The sequence below is a fragment of the Malurus melanocephalus genome, unplaced genomic scaffold (genome assembly GCF_030028575.1).
Source record: "Malurus melanocephalus ecotype Western Australia unplaced genomic scaffold, MMel_1.1 scaffold_111, whole genome shotgun sequence".
In the NCBI taxonomy this organism is placed as follows: domain Eukaryota; kingdom Metazoa; phylum Chordata; class Aves; order Passeriformes; family Maluridae; genus Malurus; species Malurus melanocephalus.
In genome coordinates this window covers 1,241,436-1,264,248 of record NW_026623343.1, presented here as the reverse complement: position 1 = coordinate 1,264,248, position 22,813 = coordinate 1,241,436, and the positions used below count along the sequence as shown (strand labels likewise).

At 35.0% G+C, this 22,813-nt stretch overlaps 1 protein-coding gene across 1 annotated transcript in view; it reads right to left on the bottom strand.

Annotated features, from left to right (window-relative positions):
- MRPS9 (mitochondrial ribosomal protein S9) overlaps positions 1-22,813 on the bottom strand; it is a 34,499-nt gene that overhangs the window by 9,099 nt on the left and 2,587 nt on the right. The window contains exons 2-6 of the mRNA XM_057369467.1: positions 18,302-18,481; positions 9,799-9,861; positions 9,677-9,707; positions 7,343-7,422; positions 778-860 (exon numbers count right to left, since the gene is read on the bottom strand). Coding sequence (XP_057225450.1) covers positions 778-860; positions 7,343-7,422; positions 9,677-9,707; positions 9,799-9,861; positions 18,302-18,481 — 437 coding nt within the window. The remainder of the gene's footprint in view (positions 1-777; positions 861-7,342; positions 7,423-9,676; positions 9,708-9,798; positions 9,862-18,301; positions 18,482-22,813) is intronic.

Sequence of the window (22,813 nt, the reverse complement as noted above, 5' to 3'; positions counted from 1 at the left end):
CAGTGACTAACTAGCTGAGAGATTGCTGTGCACACTGGAGAAGTGAAAAAGGAAAGAAAGAAACTAAATTCAGTTACTAATAATGGTGATAATTAATGAAATTCAGCCAAATGAGATTTTCTAAAATTACTAGTTTTGACAATTTCTGTTCAAAGCCATTAGAACAAAAMCAGTGAAATTAAGTATTTTGATACTCCAACGTAAATGTTGGTAAGTTAAAATACTCAAAAACTGTAATTAAAGACTATTAAAGAGCTTAGTTTTATGCCTCAGGATTTTTTCATCAGAAACAACATAGTTGATATGTTAAAAGCCTTTGTTTTCTTATAAAAAGTTTAGCTCCTTTTTTCACATTATCAGAAAAATTCATACAGAATATGTATTTTTTATATATATATATAAACCCACATTCATATATACTAATGTGTATACGCTTTATACAGAAACATAGAATTCTGGGTATTTTCTGTTTATTTTAAAATCACATTTCAGAATTTTTTTAAAGGAAAGAATATTGAAAAGAGCAGACAGAATAAGAGAAATAGGTGTGATTTCTCTACTGTAGCAGTGAGAAGTGAGTGCTCCATGCAYATCTGGTAAGAGTTTTCAACCTGAAACTACCATACAAATATTACACAAGGCAAGAGAGCAAAAGTCTGAAAATGTGTTGGTGGAATAAAAGGCAGGTAGGGTGGGGAAGTACCAGAAGTGTCAAAATAGGATATGAAAGCACATTAAGAATACTTCTACCAATATTCATTCTAATTGGAAGCTTACCTTTTTTCCTTCTGAAGAGGAAGGTCTTGAACTGTCAGTTGGTCTTGATGCTTCTGAACATTCAGCAACTTCTCATATGTTTCCTTAAATGTATGGAAAAAATGGAAAAATGGTAAAAGTATTTAAATGGATATCTTAATTTAATATTTAAATTTTGCTATTTAAAAAACACGTTTATGCAGTTTTACTCTTCAAACACTTAAAATGCAGAGCTCTGACAAAAAAAAAGTCATAGGCAGTTCAAAATAATTTATTTTGAATTCTGCAACATTGATTTTTGCCTTCTTACATATGCTTGCAAAAAAAAAAAAAAAAAAAAAGAGACGTTCTCAACTGAACACAGAAAGACAACTACATTTGTATAATGAATACAGTTCCAAAACATACTGCACAACAATTTCATCAGTGCATTCACATTTTGGTATGACTTCCTCAAAATACAGACAAGGTTTAAGTCTTATTTAATTTCATTTAATTAAGATTTTTGTACTTGTAGAAGTGTCAGGTTTACTGGTGGTCTCTATCAGTCAGAACTTTTTACCCTGGAATGTCTACATGGACACAAAGTTGCACATTTATCATAGTAAGAATTTCTGTTCTTTCAAAAGTACAGATATACTTACTCTGAATTTTCAGTGTTTTTAAAGAGTTTTCTCAAAATTCTTAACTATGTTATTATTTTCAAACAATGATGTGACAATGATTTATCACTTCAGGAAAAAAGAAGAACAACAAAACCCCACAACAACAACAAAGGAGAAAATATTAAAAAAAGTCATAGTAAAAATATTATAGAAGAAACACATTTTAAATAAAGTATTTAAGGTTTTTTTTTTCAGTTCAGAAACTTATGGAGASTACTCACTCTAAAATATTACATCTAATACTCTGAATTACAACAGTGATTCAAATGCAAAAGTTAAATAGAAGTATTTGGAGAAATAATTATAAATTATATTGAAACAACAGGACATTGGACTAMAACCAAGTACTTATATGCCAAGTAATTTACTTCCATTTACAAGTGAAATAGAAAGTTCATAGTAACTTTCCTATACTGTACTAACACGAGTTTTAGCAAATACTAGAGAGAAACAGCAGAATTAGTGGGACAAGAAACAAGATTTGGTTTTTTTAATTTGTATTACTTACAAAAAAAGGGTAAAGAAAAAAATGTGAGACAACTCTGTATTGCAAGAAATTAACTAATGAAATACTAGGTCTTAACATAAAACTGGGATTTACAACAGGATGCAGCRAAATTTCTGCAGCAGCTTAAAAAAAACCAACCCAAAATAGAAGCCCCTTGCTTAGTTATAAACACCTACTGTTCAAGCTGATTTGTTCACTAATAAAAAATACACCTGCACATACACTAAAAATATTTGTACTTAAAATGCATGAACAAAAGAATAGATTGTTATCTGAGCTGCATTGAAAGCATTTAAATAGGGACAATTCACTGACGTCTCTGATGCAGGTCACTGATGACATTTTTAATGGCATCTTGAAATATTTTAAAAATATTTTTAAAATAATTCCACATTCAAAAATCTAGAAGTACAAAATCATCTACTTTTGAGACAGGATGAGGACTCATACATTATAATAAGCCTTTCAGAAATCCTTTCTTTTCTTGATATAATTGTATCAGATAGGAACTAGGAAAAATGTTCAACTTAAAGTGTACTCATCCTCAAACATAGGAACCATTACATAAAAGAGCAGAAATCTATTTTCAAGTATTTGCAAACCTCAAAAATATAACCATAGTTCTCTAAGATAACAAGATACGGTATCACTACTGTGGGCAAGATTCATGTCATTTCACTCCAGTAATCTTAACAACTCCATTCAGAGCTGACTATTAGGGTTCAAAAATTACTGCCTATACATTAAAAGCACAGGCACAGTTTGGATTAGAGGTCATGAGGTGCGCCTGCACCATGCAATTTTTAGCATTTGCAGTTAAGACAGGAAAAGAATGAGTATGGAAGCTTCTGCTTGGGACTGTAGAGAAGGGGAAGAGAAGGGGAAGAGAAGGGGAAGAGAAGGGGAAGAGAAGGGGAAGAGAAGGGGAAGAGAAGGGGAAGAGAAGGGGAAGAGAAGGGGAAGAGAAGGGGAAGAGAAGGGGAAGAGAAGGGGAAGAGAAGGGGAAGAGAAGGGGAAGAGAAGGGGAAGAGAAGGGGAAGAGAAGGGGAAGAGAAGGGGAAGAGAAGGGGAAGAGAAGGGGAAGAGAAGGGGAAGAGAAGGGGAAGAGAAGGGGAAGAGAAGGGGAAGGAGGGCTGTGGCTATCCCTCAGCAAGCTGGGGTGAGCTCAGCTGGAACAGTCCTGGAGAATGATTCTGATGAGCTCCAGGAGTTTCCGCATTTGGAAAAAGTCAAACCACGCATGAAGATGATATTTTGGTGTCAGATGATTAGAAGAGCTACTGRGTTACTAGGTCTTACAAATGTGTAAGGAGGTTTTTCACCTTTCACCAAGCTACTCTTGCCTCAAAGGGCAGAGGGTGTCACCATCCTACCTGCAGAGTCTGCCTCCTCACAAACACCTACCCATCTCCAATACACTCTSGCACACATATTTTTGTATTGGTATGGTCAGCAAAAATACATGAGCAGGGGCTCAACGAAAGCACAGCTACATCACAGTTCCCTAAAAAAGGGCAGAGGGAGGGAACCACAGTTGTTACCGTAGGACAAACTGATTACAGTCAGAACTGCTTCTGAACACCAACTGCAGTTTTCAAGTAACATGACACAAATTAAAAGAATACTTAAGGATTTTGTTGTATTTGAAAACTACTGATAAACACAGGCAAATAAAACAATATATAGGTTGCCATCCACCACTTTTTAGCTTCAGAAWTTAATAGTTATCATGACAAAAAGCTTTAGAACAGCTGCAACAGTAAGATTTTCTGAAGATCCTCCCTAGGTACTCCCAAAGAACACCAACACTCCACAGCCTATTTAAGTTCTAAGAACATGCACTTTTAAGAATTAAAATGATCTCTTTAAACTGTTCTGGTTAAATTACAGCAATCATGTCTATTCAGACAAAGAACCCTTTACGCAGAAGATGAAGTCAAACAACATTAAAAAGTAGCATTTTTAAAGTAATTCCAAGTTTAAGAGAAATGTTAAATATAATTTCCTACATATTTCTGGCAATGAAAGTGGACTTGCAACTCTTATAAAATTTTGGTCTAAAGTACTAAAAAAAAAAAAGYGTGTATCTAATCTCTGTATAGAGATGAAGCCAACAGACTGAAAGAACCACTCACGTGTGAAGTAAAGTATGTGGATGAGCCTTTGCAAAATCAGGAATCACATGTAATGCCCAATAATTTATCTGACAAATCTTCACTTCCCAACAGCTAAAGAAAGCTTCTGAACACACACTTGCTTTTTCAAAGCTGGCAGGTGAAGATTTTACTAATCACTTGAGGATTCAATAGTCCAATTCATGACTGTACACATCTGTGTGTCTTGTAAACTCAGCTATTACACAATCAAAAAAGCTGATTTTACAAGATCAACTATGTCTGAAATGCTTTCATTTCTAATAGAGAGATCAAATTTCAGATCTCTACAAGGACATTTAAAATAATAAAAAATTATTTTACTCTGCATTAAAAAATAGGGAAGAAATCAGCAAATTAAACCCTAAAATAATTTTATGGGGAAAAATATTCTACTAACATTTTAGTTAAAATATGCTGCAGAAACCACATTTTACCTCAGTCTGACTTTATCTTGTTTATTCTGTTTTGACTTCAGCATACTCCTTGAGGGGTTTTAACTTTTGAAGTCTTTTTGAGTTAAAATGCTCAACTGTTAGAGCATTTACCTCAATCCACAAGCCCTGATATTTYTAAACAAGTACAAGAAGCATGATTACATGGAATTACTACTTTCCTATACAAAGTGGTATAAGATACCATTTTGTCTTGTTCTCCACATTACAAAAATATTATTCTAAAAACCTTCTAAGTTAAATGATGATCAAATGTACTATTAAACATTTGCRAAATGGTGTTTCACAATAACCATTCTTTTGTGTATCAGAAGAAAAAAACTTGTCCTCTACCCTACAGCTAAACTTTATTCAACAAACAAAACAAAGACAATAATGCGTGTAATGAATATCCTGTATGAAAGTTCATTTCATATTGAAAGTCAAACATGTATACTGGCAATTATAATGCACACAGAGATACAGTTTATTTTCAGTAAGTGCATATTATTTATTAGCACTAAGTAAACAATAATGCTATGGCCAGTTATATGACTAACAATTAATAAAATTCAAGTTCCACATGAGCTTATGTAGCAATTAGTKGCATACAAGTTTAAGCTAAATAATATGTTTATCCGTTTTATTAGATTTAATGTAGCAATTTAAAAGACATCCTCAAATGGGATTGATTACTTACACTAGGCTGTATTAACATACAACTCTTTTCTCAACAAATTAATTAGCTTTGAGACTTAAGAATATGTTTTGTTAAATACACATTAGTTTAATAAGTGGTCAAAACAATGSTGGGAATTTCATGCAGATTTTAGCTTTCATTTGGCCAACTAAAAAAACCCCTGTTAAACCTCACTTAATGGATTTACATATATGGAGGCCTGTTTAATGAAAGTATTCAGAAACACTTGAAGAACACAAGGATCCCAGACTAATAAAAAATGCATTTGTCAAGGCCGTTTGTTTGAAGGTGGTGGCCACACTCTTAGAAACAAAACAGGCGTATACTTTCAGAGATTTCCAAGGCAAGCTAGCATACTCTAACTGTTAGGCAGAGCTAAAAATAAACTTGTGCTCCTTGTAAAATTTGTAATTTCTTCATTATGATGGAATGCAACAAAACATCTTGCCCTTGGGTTGCTCTGTTTCAGCCAAAACAAATGCAAATGGCTTGTCAGATGACAGCTGTTTGATAAGGCTCCTCCACAAGACCTGCATGCTTTACTTTTTTCCGTGAAACTTGGGATGAAAGGCAGAAGGCAGGAAGAGAATTAATGTAGCATACAGTCTAAAGGCAATGCTACAACCGTGATTAAGTAGAAAAGTTAAAAGGCACAGATTTTCCACAGCCTTGCTGCGTGCAACCCATCCGTGTAACAAGTTGACAGGCCTAGCGCGTCAGCTCCATCATCCTCTCCGACAGCTAAAACGCAGCATTGCATCCCTTTTCAGAGAAAATTTGCGTCTGCACCATGAAGCGTTGTACATTATTTCTTAGCACTGCAGGGGGCTCAAGTCCATATGGATGGAACCTTCACAAATATTACCACAGATCAAACCAGCGGCGTTTCGAGGCAGATTTGACATACCTATTTAAATGAACAGCAGGGGTCCTCGGGCTGCCTCGGGCTGTGCAGGAGAAAACCTCTGTGGAAAGCCTATGCTGCAGCTCCATTACTCAGCAAAGACACTCTCTACATTTATCATTCATTTCATTTCTGCCAGGGCAAGAAGCTCATTTGCCCAAGGTCAACAAAGAAAAAAAAAAAAAAAGAAAGGGAAAAAAAAAGGGGAAAAAAAAAAGAGTGGGGGTGTTTTTTATTCTCCCAAAGAAATAAATGTACCTGACAAGAGGAGATTTTGTCCTTTGGGTACACAGAACGCAAATAAATATCAGATCATTCTAATAAAAACACTATACTCAGTAAAGCTGTGCACTGAATTTGTGACCATAAAGTTTAGTTTTTTGACAACCACAGAACTTACTTCTTCAGACTATCTAATGAGGAAAAAAAATCTGACACGAATATCCAATTAAACATTTCTGCATTTTTACATTATACATTGTTAATGCTTTTGTCTTCTTTAAGTACACGTAAGAAACATGAACGTCTTTCTACAGAAACTCTTCTAAAGATGCAGATAATRCTTGTGCCACTGATGGTCACAGATATGAAAGGTCTGCTCATAACCATGTTAAGACTCAGGGTCTAGTGATGTTCTATTAGATACAGCTTTTTTCATAAAGGTAAAAGATGCAGATCCTTTACTCCTGGAACCATATTAATCAGAAAAAGCCTTAAGTTTGCATGAATGGAACCATCTTAGAAAAATCAATTAAGCAGTTTAAATGCAAATTTTCTTCACACTAAATGTCAGCACAAATAACATTTCCTATAGCTTTGCCCTTCACAGAGGAAAAAAAAAACCCCTATTTTTTATTCTACAATGAACTTTACTAGAACTAGCCATTTTTGTTGTATGTGCCTTCTCCACTACTAATCTTTTGTTACCAACTAGATAGAGCCTACAAGAAAGTGATCATACTATTCAAAACCAGCCCATAGCAAAACTATAAAATGAACCAAAAATTCAAGAACTATTATGTAGTGTATTCTTTTAAATGTGACGTAAAAATACTCATAATAATTAATATTGTGACACAAAAATATACATTGCATTTAGCTTCAGTGGTGATATGGCCTACTGTGAAAACATAACTAAACTCAGGAGGTCCTGACAGGCACCTCTAGAATAACATGTACTTKACTGGGAGCTGACATTATTTATTACAGATAACATACTTACATGCATTAATGAATAATATGACGGCTTGCCAGTATAAAAGAGGAAGTGAAATGGTCGGCCATCTTCTCCCCACTGGATTTCTAATGGAAAGCAAGATTAGACAAGAAAGCAATATACATTTGTTAATAAAAAATCCCTTGTATTTAATTGCAGTTATAAACCTCTTTAACAAGACTGATTGTCTTTTTAAATACCAGAGAACAAAGATATTTTACAGGTGTTCCATCTACCTGGAAATCTAATGATATAGMCAATCTTGTTTAAAGCTAATCTCCMTCYGTAATTATAACCAAATATTTAACATCATAGTTGTAAATATCATTTTATATGAGGAAATCCCTTGTGTATATCTTAAACTTTAAAAAACTGTATAGGTATTACAAATGAAGTATACATTTTAGAGTAGAAAGAAGTACAAAGTAAAAGACAACTGAAATCTAYATTGAAAAGTGAAAGATGAAAGACTAGCAGTTCTGGAAAACAGTGCTTGAAAAAGAAGGTTTTTATTAGCATAATACGTCTAAGCTAAACTAAGTATTTGTATAATTGTGTTTTGTGGGCAACAATCATATTCAGAACTTGGGTGATTTTAGAACCCAATATTATGCTTGGGATATTTAAATACAAAGACCTATCCTACAGTTTACATAATCAGTTCAGGAGGAAAAGAAATGTTTCACATAATTTAGCACATCCAGTGTACATTATTCATTATAAAATCTTATTTAAGGACAAGTAAATTTCAAATTCAGAGAAAAAAAAAAAGGCAAAGTTATATATCATGATAAAGATTTCTCCCAAAGAAAAATTACAAAAATTAAAAACCTGAGAGCTTTTTACAAATTGAACTGTAGAGAAAGTCCCAGCCATTTTATACAGTGAAGTTCAATTAAAGCTACCTATAAACTAAAGGCAAAGATAAGACTCTAAAAACCTGACTGATAAGCACAATGTATATTGTATTGGAACATCAAGATATAACACAGCAGAAGTTGAATGTAAAAATGCAAAACTCAGCAGAAAAGAAAGAATACAAAGGACTTTACCCACATATTCTACTAGTGGACTGCATGATTTTCCATGAATGCAGGTGTGAAAGCATATTTTGTTGAAATTACTGTTCAGGGAACATTCTAARGTATAAATTTAAGTTTTTGTACTTCAAAGGTATCAAAGACGCAATACATAGACAAGACAAGGCTGCCTTAAGAGATACTTATTGAAAGTGCTATTTTTAGATGTAAATACAAAACTACACAATTATACTAATTTGTTCTTACAGTCCTCAGGATATAGCTAGCATTTCAAAGAATTCTTAACTCCTGAAAGCATATAGAATAGAGCTTAGTTCTTCCATAAAACAGCCCTTGGATTTTAAAATTGCTTAATGATTAACTCTCTCCTACCWTTTCACTTTCTAATTTTAACTTCACAATACAGGAGAGTTAAAAAATAAGGCATGATACCATTTGAAAGCTGAAATTCCAAAATTTTAGATAGTTTAGACAGCTTTCAGCAAGACACAAAGTCCCCCAAAGAACAAGTATCAATTATTCCTGCAGCAGGAAAAAGGAAGGAAAATAGTAAGATTTTAATGATAATCAGAAGTGTTCATCTGAGACTTGATAGCTCAGTGAATGTAGAATTTCACACCCATGCTACTAGCTCATACTAAATGTTAGTCAAAAACAGACAATGGCTTTGATGTTATCTTTTAAATGTTCTATGTAAAATGAAACTATCGATTTTAGTGAACTGACCAACAAACYGGCATATCACTGACAACAGGGAGTTTATGCACTCTCAGGAGCAAGACCAAAGTCATTATGAACAAACATGCAGAGTGAAGATTTCCAGGTCAAAGACCTGATTAGTAGAGTTTCCACTCTGCCTATTTTTTCAACAAATTCAAAGCTGTAATTTCTAACCTTCTAGGGCAACCAAGTTACAAAGAAAACTTTTCGTTTAAAATAGGATGAATTAATATTTGTAGAGGTGACAGACAGCTCTGACAAAAAGCTACTGAATTTAACAAAATGTTTTCCCACGACTTCAAGAYATTCTACACATCATTCTACTTATTGCTTATTTTTAAACAATGAAAAGCATTTATCTTAGTCAATTAATACAGTTTCTGAGAAGATCAGTGGTATTACCTAATAGACCAACAATTTTTATCCTAAAAYATGGAATATCAGATCAGACTATTACTGTTCATGTCTTAGCAGTCATTACGAACACAGGAAAAAGAGCCAATCCATAAAAGTAAGAAATTTTAACCATGCAACAATTCTCATACTTAGAAATAAGAAATAAATATCTAAGAACACTTACTCCTCTGCTCTGGAAAAATTTCAGTAGGATGCTGTAAATAAATAAACAAATATCAGCAAAAGGAAAAAGGTACTCAAAGTATCATACTACAGTTATTCAGAAACRTAACAAAAAAATCCTACCTTCATCATAGGCCTGGCTTGTTTGTCGAATAAGCCAGAAGGAAAGAGATAGGCAATAGCTCTCTGAAAACAAGAAGAAAGATCTTRTATGTGACCTTTTTTTCCACAAAAGCATCATCAAAACATTTCTTATGTACTTTGCTATGAAAAAAATTTGCATAACTTTTGCAGAGTAGGCAACTAAATCAGTAAGAAAATACGCCACATACGTGATGTGCTGAAAACAAAAGCAGATCACTTCCTCTGGAATCTTCAGGAAATGTAAAAYCTCCTTCTGAATGCTGTACTCTACTGCATCAGAATGAGTGGACTTTCTTCTGCCAAGTTAAGTTTTTACAGAATGCATTTACCATAACTTGCCAGAATTACTCAAGTGCAAAGACCACCTTTATACACAGTGATTTTCCAGTAAAATTTCAAGTGCTGTGACTTTTAGAGGAAATCGCAACACTTATCTATTTATCTTTCTGAAAATATCAGTGCTTGTTAACAGTGTCTACTGACAGACCAAACAGAGAAATTTAATTTAAAGACACAGAAAAAAGTCAGTTTTTAAATATTTGGAATCCCACTTTCTATAACTCAGACATAGTTTTCTCAAGTCTAAAAAAAACATGTTTGTTGTAGCAGTAGAAGATAATTTACATAGCCTAAATAAGCTTTTAATTGATCACAGCATTTGGAAATAACTTTGAATAACTAAAATCTTTGCTGAACTTGAACTAACTGCTCAAAGAAGACTCAACTGACATCTTTTTTTTTTCCTTAGATAGCTAAAGGGTTGCTAAAATACTTTAGAAAAATGTATGACATTCATTACWCACTCATTGTTTACCATTGTTTTCACTAAATACCAGGTATAGTTTACCTTTGCTTAGCCAATATCTACCAGTATTTATGTGATGCATAAAATGAGCATTATTTGCCTCCAACAAATGAAGCTAGTTTACCAATATTCCAGATCATTCTGGCAAAATGTAAGGCAAAGCACCTTACAATGGTAAGCCCTATGACACACAGTTCTGTTCAACATGTAACTAAACCATAATTTTATAATGCAAAAATATGCATTTCTCAGAGTTGTATATTTTCATTTGTTTAAAGAATAAAAACAAAAACCAGAAAAAACTAGCCACCAAAAGCTCCCAGATGCAGGGGTCTCGCAAGCATAGCCAACTTCAGACAGTGGGTAGTAGAGCTTCAGACAGAAATCTTGCGCTTGTACAGTAAAATGGATCAACCAAATAAACCCCTCTGGCAGTGGTCTCATTTATATTTCCATTAGACAGTACCAAAAAGGAGAATTACAATAAAATCTGAGTTTAAAATCCTCTCTCAAGAAGAATGGTTCTTTGTTAGTTAGGCTACCTTAGGGCTATTACTCACTGATAGTTTTTTCCATAGACTCCGAGTGGTTTGTCAGTGCTTCAACTGATTTAATATGCACAGAGTGTAAAAAGACCTAACCTATTACTTTCATTAATCCCCTACTGGCATTCTGAATAGAAATTTTGAGAATTCTGAAGCAAACAAAAGGCTTAACTTGATTTTATAAAATGGTAATTTTGTTTCTCTTAGTGACTACTGTATTCCCATTTGTTAGTCAATGGGCATTTTATGCATACACACAGTAGGTGAACACCTATTTATGAACAAATGGGGATTAATTATGATGACAAGAGAGAAATCTGCTGTGAGCCAAATGATGTTAAACCAACACCTTATATAATATATTAAAAGAAATTATTACAGGATCCTGACTGTGTGTGTACTTAAGACATAATCTTTATACAAGCATTTCCAGAATCTCAGCCAAAACAGTTACTGTAACTATGACACCTTAATAAATGCCAAATAAAACAATTTAACATTTACAATGAACAAAGTAGCTGCCATCTGAGACATTCTACTTCTTCGAAAGTTATTTTATTGCTAAGTGCATACTCATGTCTTTCACACTACAGCATAAACACATCCTGTATCAAGAAATCTTAGCATCTACTCTCAGATCTCCACACAATAACCAAAGAAGAATGGTCCATTTAATAAGCTTAATTTTGTTGTTGCTCCACAATGAACAGAAATAGTCTTCCTGACTTCCCTCTTTTTATGGAAATGTAATCAATGATGAGCTATCCTGGAATGCAACAGACTCCAGTTAAACTTTATTCAGAAGTTTCTTCTTAATTTTACATAGCTGTGTCCTCAGGCTGTACTTTTACCAACTACACAGCAAGTCAGACTGCCTCTTGGGAACTTCATATACAAAAGCTGATTTTGTCTGTACAAATGTTTCTTTATTTTTGTTGAGAAGAAACATTCTTTAAAAGTCCTTTACTAGCAATATAAAAATATAGTGGATCAATCTGAAAAATTACATCAGAATTAGTCTTTCCAAACTGCAGCTGAAGCACATATCCATGAATTTATTTTCCTGAAATCTTTTTAAAATGTCTTCAGATATGGAACACAGTTTCCTTTCAGGAATCTCCAGGTCTCGAACAAAAATTCCATAGAAAATGAACTGCACATTCTGCATTTTCCTGAACAGAAAAAGCAGGTGAATGTCCCTCTTCAAAACTTTATAATCAAGGTATAAATGCTAGCAGAAAAGTTCCCAAGAAAGCTTGTAGATTTAACTGTGGTTTCCCATTCCAGAAGTGGTTTTCCACTCAGGAGTCCTGGTCTGTACCCTTTTTTTAGTGCTTATTTGGACTCRAACTCCAGATTAAAGAAGCCAAATTAAAGAAAAACTTTGTCAATGTCATCAAATCAGCTACATAAGATACATTCACTCCACTCTAGACTCCACAGGTTCTGGGCTGCTATTTCACATTCTATTTGTTAAATAACACTGTTGTCACCGTCTTTGGAAATAAACCACAGCTTTTGAAAATGAAACATGCACAATTATCTTTAGCAGATTCACAGTTAAAAATCCTGGTAACTGGTAACACAACAGTGTTTCCAAAAATAATTTTATAAATTACTTAAAGAAGGTGGAATGGATACAGGCTGCTTCTGCTATGAGTTACTAAAAAAAAACAAGTAGTCATGTCTTTTAAGGATTTGAACGTCTTTGTTTTTCAATTTCACTGTTGATCCATACAGAGAGAAATAAAACACCCAGTAGTCACACCTTTAAAAACAGCAGATCATAATGAGCACATGCCAGTAACAGGAGAATTTACACCTGACATTTCTTAAACTGCTCAGTTGGTAAACTTAATTTTTCCTGTACCAAGCTATAAGAAATCCTTTTATCTGATCACTTGCTAAGGAACCAGAAGAGTCAATATACTGCTCACAGGACCAAAGTATCTTTCCATAGCAGCTCTAAGTTTGAATTCAAGCCAGTCCCAATAACGATAACAATCTTCCATCCCTATTAAGTGATTAAGTTCCATCCCCCAAACCAGAGAAACAAAACAAACAAAAAAAAAAACCATCTGTCAGTCCTTCAAACATGTAAACCAATTCATTAAATAATCCATCCAGCACTGGGGAATGTTGTGCAAATTCAGTGTATCTGCAACACCCTCAYCTTTCCTCTTCTGTGTGGATGTGGCACATCCTGGCATCCGATCCCCCTTCCCTTCCCACCTCCTTACAAGCCAAGAAGTTTTGTTTGCTCACTTTCTCRCATATCAGGGAGTAACTCTGAATAAAACAAGTCCAGCTCAGTCATTGTTACTTTCTCTTTTGCTTTTTTCCCCTTAATGTCTTGAGAAACTAAGAATTCAGCATTTTAATTCAAACAGACTTGACCGAGTCATATTGGGGAGACTGCAACAGTTCAGYTCTAAAATTGATCTTGCCCAAGTGTCTTGACACATTTTTATTGAAGCTCAAACACAAAATATTCCACTAATTTCCACTGCTCAAAACATGTGCAAAGATAGTTATTTAAGTAACATCCAAAGAGGAAAGCTATTTTATGGAAAAGGAAAGAAGAAAGAAAAAAAGAAATTAAAAAACCCAAACACAGACCACCTCTACCCTGGGGCTCCTTTGCAGCAGCACCCTTTTTGGCAAAGGACTCAAGAATCCAGCTCATTCCTTTTTAAATACACACGAAATTTTAATCATCAAAACACTGAAGTGAGAAGTGACACTTTATGCCATAACATTTTAATGAAACACCTGAGCAAAAGCTGTTTCAGCTTCTACTCCTCAAGTTGATCACACGAGAGCCACTTCCCTTCTTAAACTGTGCCTCTTGAATCACATCATTTAGTCACTGTGCTTCATCACTTCTCAGACCGAGATGTTTTCTGGAACAGCTGTTTTYCTTCTAACCACCCTAGCAGTATTCTTTAACAGTATTCAGCATCCAAAATCCAGAATATTTGGGATAAACCCACGAACAAATGAAACAAAAAATGGGACACAAAATGTTAATGCTGAAATTTTTTTATTTAACAAGAAAAGGTTTAGAACAAAACAAATAAAAAATTAAAAAAAAAATCAGAGCACAACTAAATTTATATCACAAACAAAACCATTCTCTAACAACTACTAAAATTTATTGAAACCACCCCCATAACAGCTCATTTAAAGATGAATTCTAGCTTGCACAGAAGAAGTTTCAAGTTCAAAGCGACATACCATTTTAACTATCACWTGAAAAAAAAACAAAACCAAGATAAACAATCCACTGGCATTATATGAAAAACCCCACCTTCTTGTAATATTACATTCTTTTTATACTATGCAATCATTTTCAAAATAAAAATTAATGTCTTGTCATGAGCTTGTAGACCAAAAAAAGTCTGTTTAAAGAAACAGTCTTTATTTCTATCTTCATTTCATTTTTTCAAAACATGGAACAGTATTAGAGTAAAAAAAAATACAGCAGTCACTGGCTCACAAGTAAAAAAAATACTGATGCAGAGTTTGCTTCCTCTGGGGAAAAAATTAAGAATTGAAAAAAGCATTCTAGTTTCAACTATTTAAATAAATTCAAAATCCATTATTTCTTGTAAGGGCAATACTGGAGAAGACACCCTTCTTGCAGACAACAGACAGTTCAGAAACACATTTTGTTCTGAATAACATTTCTGACATTTCACATTTGCCAATATTCACTCATTTCTAATACAGTGCATTCCTAAAATTTGAACATTATTTAGAAACGAGATGTGCCGAGTCACCTTCAAAAGCAACTGAATACAAGCAGTTTTTCATGAAAGAAGTCTCAGTATTTTGGAAGAAACTATACCTTACGAGGAATTAAGTTTTTTTCAACATTTAACATTCTCACAATTTTTGATCTTACTGGTACTTTTCCAACAACATACATACTACTAGAGGAAAACATATTTTATATTCAAATTATTCTATCTATTTGACAACAATCTAGCAGGTCATAAGCCAGAAAACAAGCGAAAATGAATGTAGATCTTTAGCTTTTGAGTTTTACTAACTCCTACAGGGAAAGAGTTAGTTTATGATGAGTTCATATCTGGGAGAGCATTTAGTGACTGCATAAAGATGAATAATAAAAATACAGGCATATAAATAGGTCATGAAGCTTAAGATGCTCTTCTTGTATTAATCTTACTTAGATTTCTGGACTTTAAAGTGCAATATCACAGAACTGACAGTGGAAAATGACTGTGGGCTGTTTACTACAACCGTAAGTTGAAAGTTAAATCACAAAATAAAAGGATTACAGACTCAAACGGGGAAAAGCACTAGGTCAGGACTGCAATCTCTATTAATTAGGTATCCCAGCTGGGCAGTGGGTATGCAGCTGTTAACTTGATCAATGACTTACCTAAATGTCATCTCTACTGATTCGCTTATAAATTACCAGCAAGTGAGACTAATGTACAGGTGCTAATTTATTTAAACTGTTCTCTGCAGTTCTACATAGCTTTATAAACTGCATCTGGCACCTAATGTTAGCTGTCAGTTGTACTTAGACATGCCTGTCCTAACGACTCTGTTCATTAGAAATGAGCACAAATTATGAAATATTGTGAAAAATGATACATCAAATGGAATGGGCAAAGCAAATCAATTAGAAAAACTTCATAGCACATATTCACACGTAGGAGAATAAAACATCCTAGCTTCAGAGTGAGGTCTGTAATACCAATTAAAAAGCAATTSGTAGACTTGTGCAGAGTTATATATTAATTTGCTGTATTTTTTTTTCTCCTCCAGAAATACTGTTGTAATGCACAGCTTAACTTTTCATTCCTAAATAAAAGCATCAGTAAGAGGCAATTYTGCTTCCACAACATCCGAGGATTAGCAAGTAAGTCAACTTATTTTCCTGTTTTAAAACTTCACAAGGTTTAGCTTTTATTAAACTCTACCTAAAACTCCAGTGAAGGACAGAATCCTAGGATGTCTACTTTTGAAATACACTGCAAAGATTGTATTAACAGCAAAAGACATGGAGGTACATAAGCACACATCAGAAAGAATTATTGCTGCTCAAAATGTAAAGCTTGGTAATTCTCCTGCCAGCGCTTAAGGAGCTTTTATATTTTTATAACAGAAATTTAATTATGCATAGCAGACACTATTACACACTCTAATTATTTCCCAACACCTGATGGAACATGAAGAAATCAAACATGTACCGCAGATACTTGGTATCACCAAGCAAAACTCTACTCTTTTGGCTCTACTTCTCCATCTTTTCAGAAACAGTCTGCAAAGCAGTCTCACACTTGTCACCTGCATGCATTTGTAACAGCTAATTTCCAGAATGAATCTGCTTYTAGTAATGGTGGATCTTAGTTAATGTGCAAATGATCGTAGAGCTGTGGATTCGTAAAGAAGAAACCACCGCATAGATACGGTCATTTTGCATTTCTTGTAGTCTTGCTTTCTAGAAGCCTTCCCCCTAGACCYTATCAAGGAAGGAAGGAAGCCAAACTACAGATTAATGCATTTTCCTACCATTAACCTTTCAGGCAAACTGAACTAGCAGCATCACCACTGTACTGTATTAACACAGGAGGTATTCCAGTGGTAGATAGCCACACGCTCACACTACAAAAAAGGAACTAAAAAAAAAATAAATGTCATTAAAGAAAAAGAACACCTGAAAAATACATGAAAAGGGAAATTTATAGTTTGCAGAGAAATAAAATACCCAATGTAAAGAAACAGCCTGCTAATACTGCTGACCTCAATGAACACTTCTGCTGTTGACCTTACCCACTCCACACTGAGATTGCCAGGGTCTCTGCAATGGCACCTGTTTGTAGAAGGGCAGAGCAGTACCTACATCTCCTAATGAAAGCAGACACAGTATCACTGCATAGCTTAATACTCACAAAGCTTGATTTCCTATGGATTTGTGACCTGAACCCAAGCTGCCTTTATGGATTTTCTGATACCTGATAAAAGTCAAATCTCATTTCAGCCTTTTTCTCAACAGGCCATTACTCTGGATCTCTCTACCTTGCTGCCTATTTTCAGAACTCAGTTTGGAAGCCCATCAAACATGTCTGAAATCAATCTGTCTCAAAACCTACAGATTCTTTGTTGGCATATGCACACTGCCAAGACCTCTCAAATGGACACAGCCATGCAGACAGAATTTTGCCACTGAGAGGCAACAAACAAACCTCTTCGTCTGAAAAAAAACAAAACCATGGACACCTCTTGCTTTGCACTTACATCACTACCTCTATCCCAAGGGCCCTGCTGGCACACTGGGCTGCCTTGGCTACAGCTGTAGTGCTGCTGTTGTGCAATGAAAACTTCAGCCATGAGACTTTATCCAGCTTCACCTAAAAGCGAATGTTACCAAATGACATTTCTCCTTCCTACCTCTGATGTGTGATGAAATAAGACAGAATTGACAGAAGTGAAGGCCAGGTGAGACATAAAAAAAAAAAAAAGAATAAGAAAGAAAAATCCATGCAACAAAACATTTTTCTGAGTGAAAGGGAGCTTATCTTTACATGAGCCTAAACAACAGAGAGAAAGAGGAGGCCACCCATCTGCCAGTCACAGGAGGGATTGACAATAAAACAGTATGTTTGTAGATACTGATATGAGCTTAAATTCATCTGCACTAAAATCCTCAAGCTAAACCAGTGYGTTACTTATAAAATATCCTATAGAATTTAATATACAATACAAGCAACCACAGTATCACACAAGAAAACCCTGAATATACGCAGCAGGTCAAATTGTGAGTAAACATTTTGAAATGCTACATAAACCTTTACAGTGCCTCTTATAACCACAGATCAAGGGGATTATCCATTAGTACTTTTAAAAAGAACCCACTGTGCTTTAGCGAGATATAGCATACAGCTCTATACTGTGATGTCTRACCCCACATGGTAGCAGAGATAGAATCTATTCACAGTCACAGTTGCAATGTTTGCAATGTATAGCAGCATTCTTCCTTATTCTGACAGTTTGATTAAAATTCACAGAGAGCTGAGGGGCTCATGCTGAAGTAAAGTGCTTTCAATATCTGAAACTCTATAGTAAATTACTTCTCCAACAGAGCAACTGTACTTACATCAATATCCTCTTGGGTAAAAGTTTCTGGGTCTTCTCCCATCATGTTGGCTAAATGTCTCTTTCCTAGGTTGAACTCTTCAATCTGTTTTTTAATAAATGCCTCCGTGTACTTTTCAGGTCCTGAGGCCCCTACATTTTTCCTCTGCACAGCTGTAGTGGTACAGATCAGCCTTAACGTCTAATAACAAAAAAAAAAAAAAAAAAAAAANNAAAAAAAGTGAGATATTTATTTTACATTTCTAGAATAGTGAACTCTAAAGAAAATGAATAAATGAATAGTATAGCAAGTTATTCATACCTTTAACAAGATTCAACACATTACAGTAATAACTTAGGAAAAGGAATATTACTCATTAAATCATTTTTGTCTAAAGGTTTAATGTCCATGAACAGATAAACACATTCTAAAAGCTGCACATTTTCATACATTAAAATTTACTTAGCAATTTTTTTGTGGAAAGAAACATAATATATCCTGTGTCAGCAACGTCCAGCAAAAGCAAAGGACAGCACTGATAAACAGATCCCATAATAAAAGAAAACAAAAGCCCATCAGCAAATRAGCAGGTTTTGCCTTCACCAAAGGGCACCCCACAATAAAGTATGGTAAGAACACGTGTGGCAGCTCCCTAGTGGCTTTTCAGAAGCCACTGACCAAATACTGCCAAAGGCTCTTGAAGGCCATGGAGTGCTCCTTCCTTGTTCGCAGCACCAGAATGGTTCATAAGCTACTTCACTGTCTCAAGTAGACCAATAAGAAAACTAGTAGGGTAGTCCAGCATAAAATACTACCAAGCAGTGTACCAGCTCAGGTCACAACTCAGGGGACACTTTTACCTTCTGATCTTTGTGGGACACAGGTTTGGTTTTACTTCTCTCAAGACAATCAGTAGTTAAGATGACTAATTTCAGTGAAACACTCTGCTAGACAAACAGGAGCTACACTGACAGAGCTGCAATGTCTTGATTCTGGCCTAGTGCCAATATTATGCACTATTTTGGCTCTCCAACATTAGTATTAAAGTTCTCTGCAGCTTAATTATTCTACAAACTGAATGAGAACTGATTATTTGTGTAATCTTCTGTGGGTGGGGGGAGGGAATCACAAAAAAGAAAGCTATGTGAGACAGAAAAGCAAAGACAGAAAGAGAATCACATCGGATTCAGAAAAATGCAGATAGTACCCTGAAAGACTTCACCCCTGTCCCTTCAACATGCCACAGCTTGGCTTTGTGAGCAGACAGTGCAACTTCACAAGGCAGAGAGTGCCCATCTCACAGTCCACCCCTGCCAGCATTCTTTATTCCACACCCTTTACTCRCCCTGTGCCACCTCTGGCACTGGATTCTTCTGCAAGCCAACTCAGCTCCCTGCATGTGCCAGAACACTARCTTCTGCCTCATCCCAACAAGTGGRCAACTCTCAGCCAAGGTGGTAAGTCTGAGTGGTTCAGAGATCACTCTGAGAATTGCCAAAACTGGAACAAGAAGATGACTGAAACACACAACTGAGAGGAAGAAAGTAGAGGGGGAGTCCTTTCTTTACCTTCACTTCCTTGAGCAAATTATTAAATTGTCCATGTTGCTCTGGGAGTTGCAGCCTCAGTCTACCTTTAGCAAAACATTAAAAATCAAACAAATTCATCAATGTGAACTACTTAGGGTTCTGATTACAAGAAACAGAACAAAGGTAGTATTTRCAATTATTCAATGTTCTCCAAGTCAAGAGAATTGTCTTCTTCAAGAGCACAATTTAGAAATGCTGAGCATTTTGATGAATTTCATCCTTCTGAATTCAACTAATAAAAATAAAATAAAACACTTGCTACCTTCCTGTAACTAACATAAATACAACAGTAATCTCAAAACCCAGTTAGAACCACAACAATACAAACACATCTCATCAAAACAAGATTACATAACTATATCTGCAAGGTAAACACAAGAGCAGATCAAACCTGTACCTTCTGTTAGTAAAGCTTACAAGAACTTGTGTGGTGACAAGAAGCTTTTGGTGTTCTGCATTACATGRTCAAGTCCTACACTAACAGGAAATGAAACACAGCTTTTCTTTGTACTTTCACAGAGCCTGGTTGGTATTTTGGACATCTGGCAGTCCAGGATGGACTGATCCAACTCATTTGATTTGCTGCACATATGTAAAGCTAACCATGACCAGTTTACCAATACATGCCTGTCTCAGTCTTCAATATACAAAACTTAACAACCCCACTTGAAATTTTGATTTGAAGTAAGGACTACAACACACTGCCTTAAACATGTATATAGCCCATGCCWAGGCTGCAAGATAGGTCCTATGAACTCAATCAGCTTTGATATAGAAGAATCTAACAGAATCTTTGACTTTGAAACAAGTCAAAAAGTACTGACCCTCTATGCTTTCACCTAACAGATGAAGATTTGCATCTCAGAGTATGCYCCTCAGAAAAGCTGCATATACCTCTGCCAGAAAAGATTTAAAAACAGGTCCAAGGCAGAATTTGGTGCTGAAGAGCCTGTTGTTGTTTCATTTTCTTCACAACTTATACATCTTGCGCACAGTGCTTATCCTGCTTTGTCCCTTCCTTTTTCTTTTCTTTTCTTTTCAATATTCATGTTTCCTGTGAGGTTACATTAACATACACAGAATTAAAAGAAAAATAATCAAAATTTTAAATGTACACATTTAAAGGCAAGGCTCTGGTGATTTCCTTATAAAGCAGTGAGTAAAGCAGAGGTACCTTCACGTATTCCCTATTCTTCTCTCCTAGTTACTCCTCAGGAAAGAATTCAATTCATCTTCTGTCTTACTTGTCTTAACAGTAGCTAATTATTTGTAATTCTTGTTAATGAACATATGATTCCTTATTACTTGGCCCAAAATAGCTTTCTCGCTGGTATGCTTTAAACAGAATACTTTAAAAAAGATTGCTTTCATCTTATTCCTGTCAATTTCTATTGTAATTTTCTCATTTTTGTCCTTCTTCCCTCAAGCTATTCATATTCTTCCCTAGTTTCAATTCGTCACTAATCAAAAGTCCCTGGACACACAAACTGTTCATAATTAGAAAACAGCCTCTTATGCAAATTAATATCTATTGTATTGGGTACCTCTTCTGGGATAAGAGCACTATTTCATGGGTGGCACAGGCAGAAACTGCAAAGCACGGCTAAATGCTTCTGGCATTTCAGTCAAACAAGAAAGCATGCTCATCTACTTTGTAGAGGAAACCACAGAGGTTTGCATTCACTTCTTACACGTTTCATAAAGCATTACTGCAGACAGCAGCCTCACCATTTGTTAAATAACAGTAATGCTTATTAACAGTACTCATGAAATAATATGCTCTTCCACCAGAACCTGGGAGAAGGGAAAGCCTTTACTTCTGGACACAACTCATTGTGATTAACYCTTCCTTCCCAACTCCTTTCTGAGCAACCTAAAATTAAAACTGTTTGGCAAATCCCGATTTTACAGGGRGACCATAAACTTATAGGAAAGCAGCTTATGTTAAATTTGCCTTAGGAAAAAAATCAGCATTTTCAGACAACTTCAACTTCTCTAGCCTATTTTTTCTCCAAGAAGAAAAGAAACTAGGACTGTCTGACTACTTTTCCTGTTCATTTTGCTTCACTGGAGTTACATGGATATAAACCAAACCAACTAACAGAAAAATCAAGTTTCCTGTACTTTTGGAATGGGGGAAGGATGAATCGGAGTCAGGAGATTTAAATTCAAGCCCAAAAGTTGTCCATTTTACAACAAGACRCAGTTACAGAGACAGAAGATGACACCAAATGACATGGCATTTGGCACTGTCACATCATTTTCATGATTCTTCTCCAAGCTGCCAGACTTCAACCAGCTCCTTTTCCAAAACCACACAGTGCACAAACAAACTTGTAGTAAAAAGTTATATCTAGGACAGGACTTCACTAAAAGATGTGGAAATGGAGCTGTATAACCACATCAGTACAAAGGACTAAAGCTGCCCAGTGTCCAATCTCCAGTTACTGGCACAGCTGCTGCTGAACCCAGACAGTCCTTTGATCACTTGTTGCAAAAGAAAAAGCATCTTTTACAYAGCAATTATACAGAATATAAATGCTCAAAGTCATCCCAGCTTCTAAATAATTGCTTTCTGCTCAATAAGTGTGTTTTGGATTTCTAGAGTGCTGTTTCACAAAAATGTGTTTTAATTGATTTACTTAAGCAACATTGATATAATCTCTGATTTCACTTGGCCTACAAACTAATTATCAAATTTATGTTTCAAATTTATGTTTCAGAAGCATTTTGTAAAACATCAGAAAGTATCACAAGATGTCAGCAAACACGCATAAGTGATTTTATGTTATTTTTTTATACCCAATTTCACAAAGTATTTCATCAGAAGAAATTTCTTTCTCAAAATTAAGTCCTTTGGCAGGAAACTATAAAACTGTATCTCACCCACTCATCACACCCACATTCTGTGCATGTTTGACCAAATCTACACATTAAATTTTGC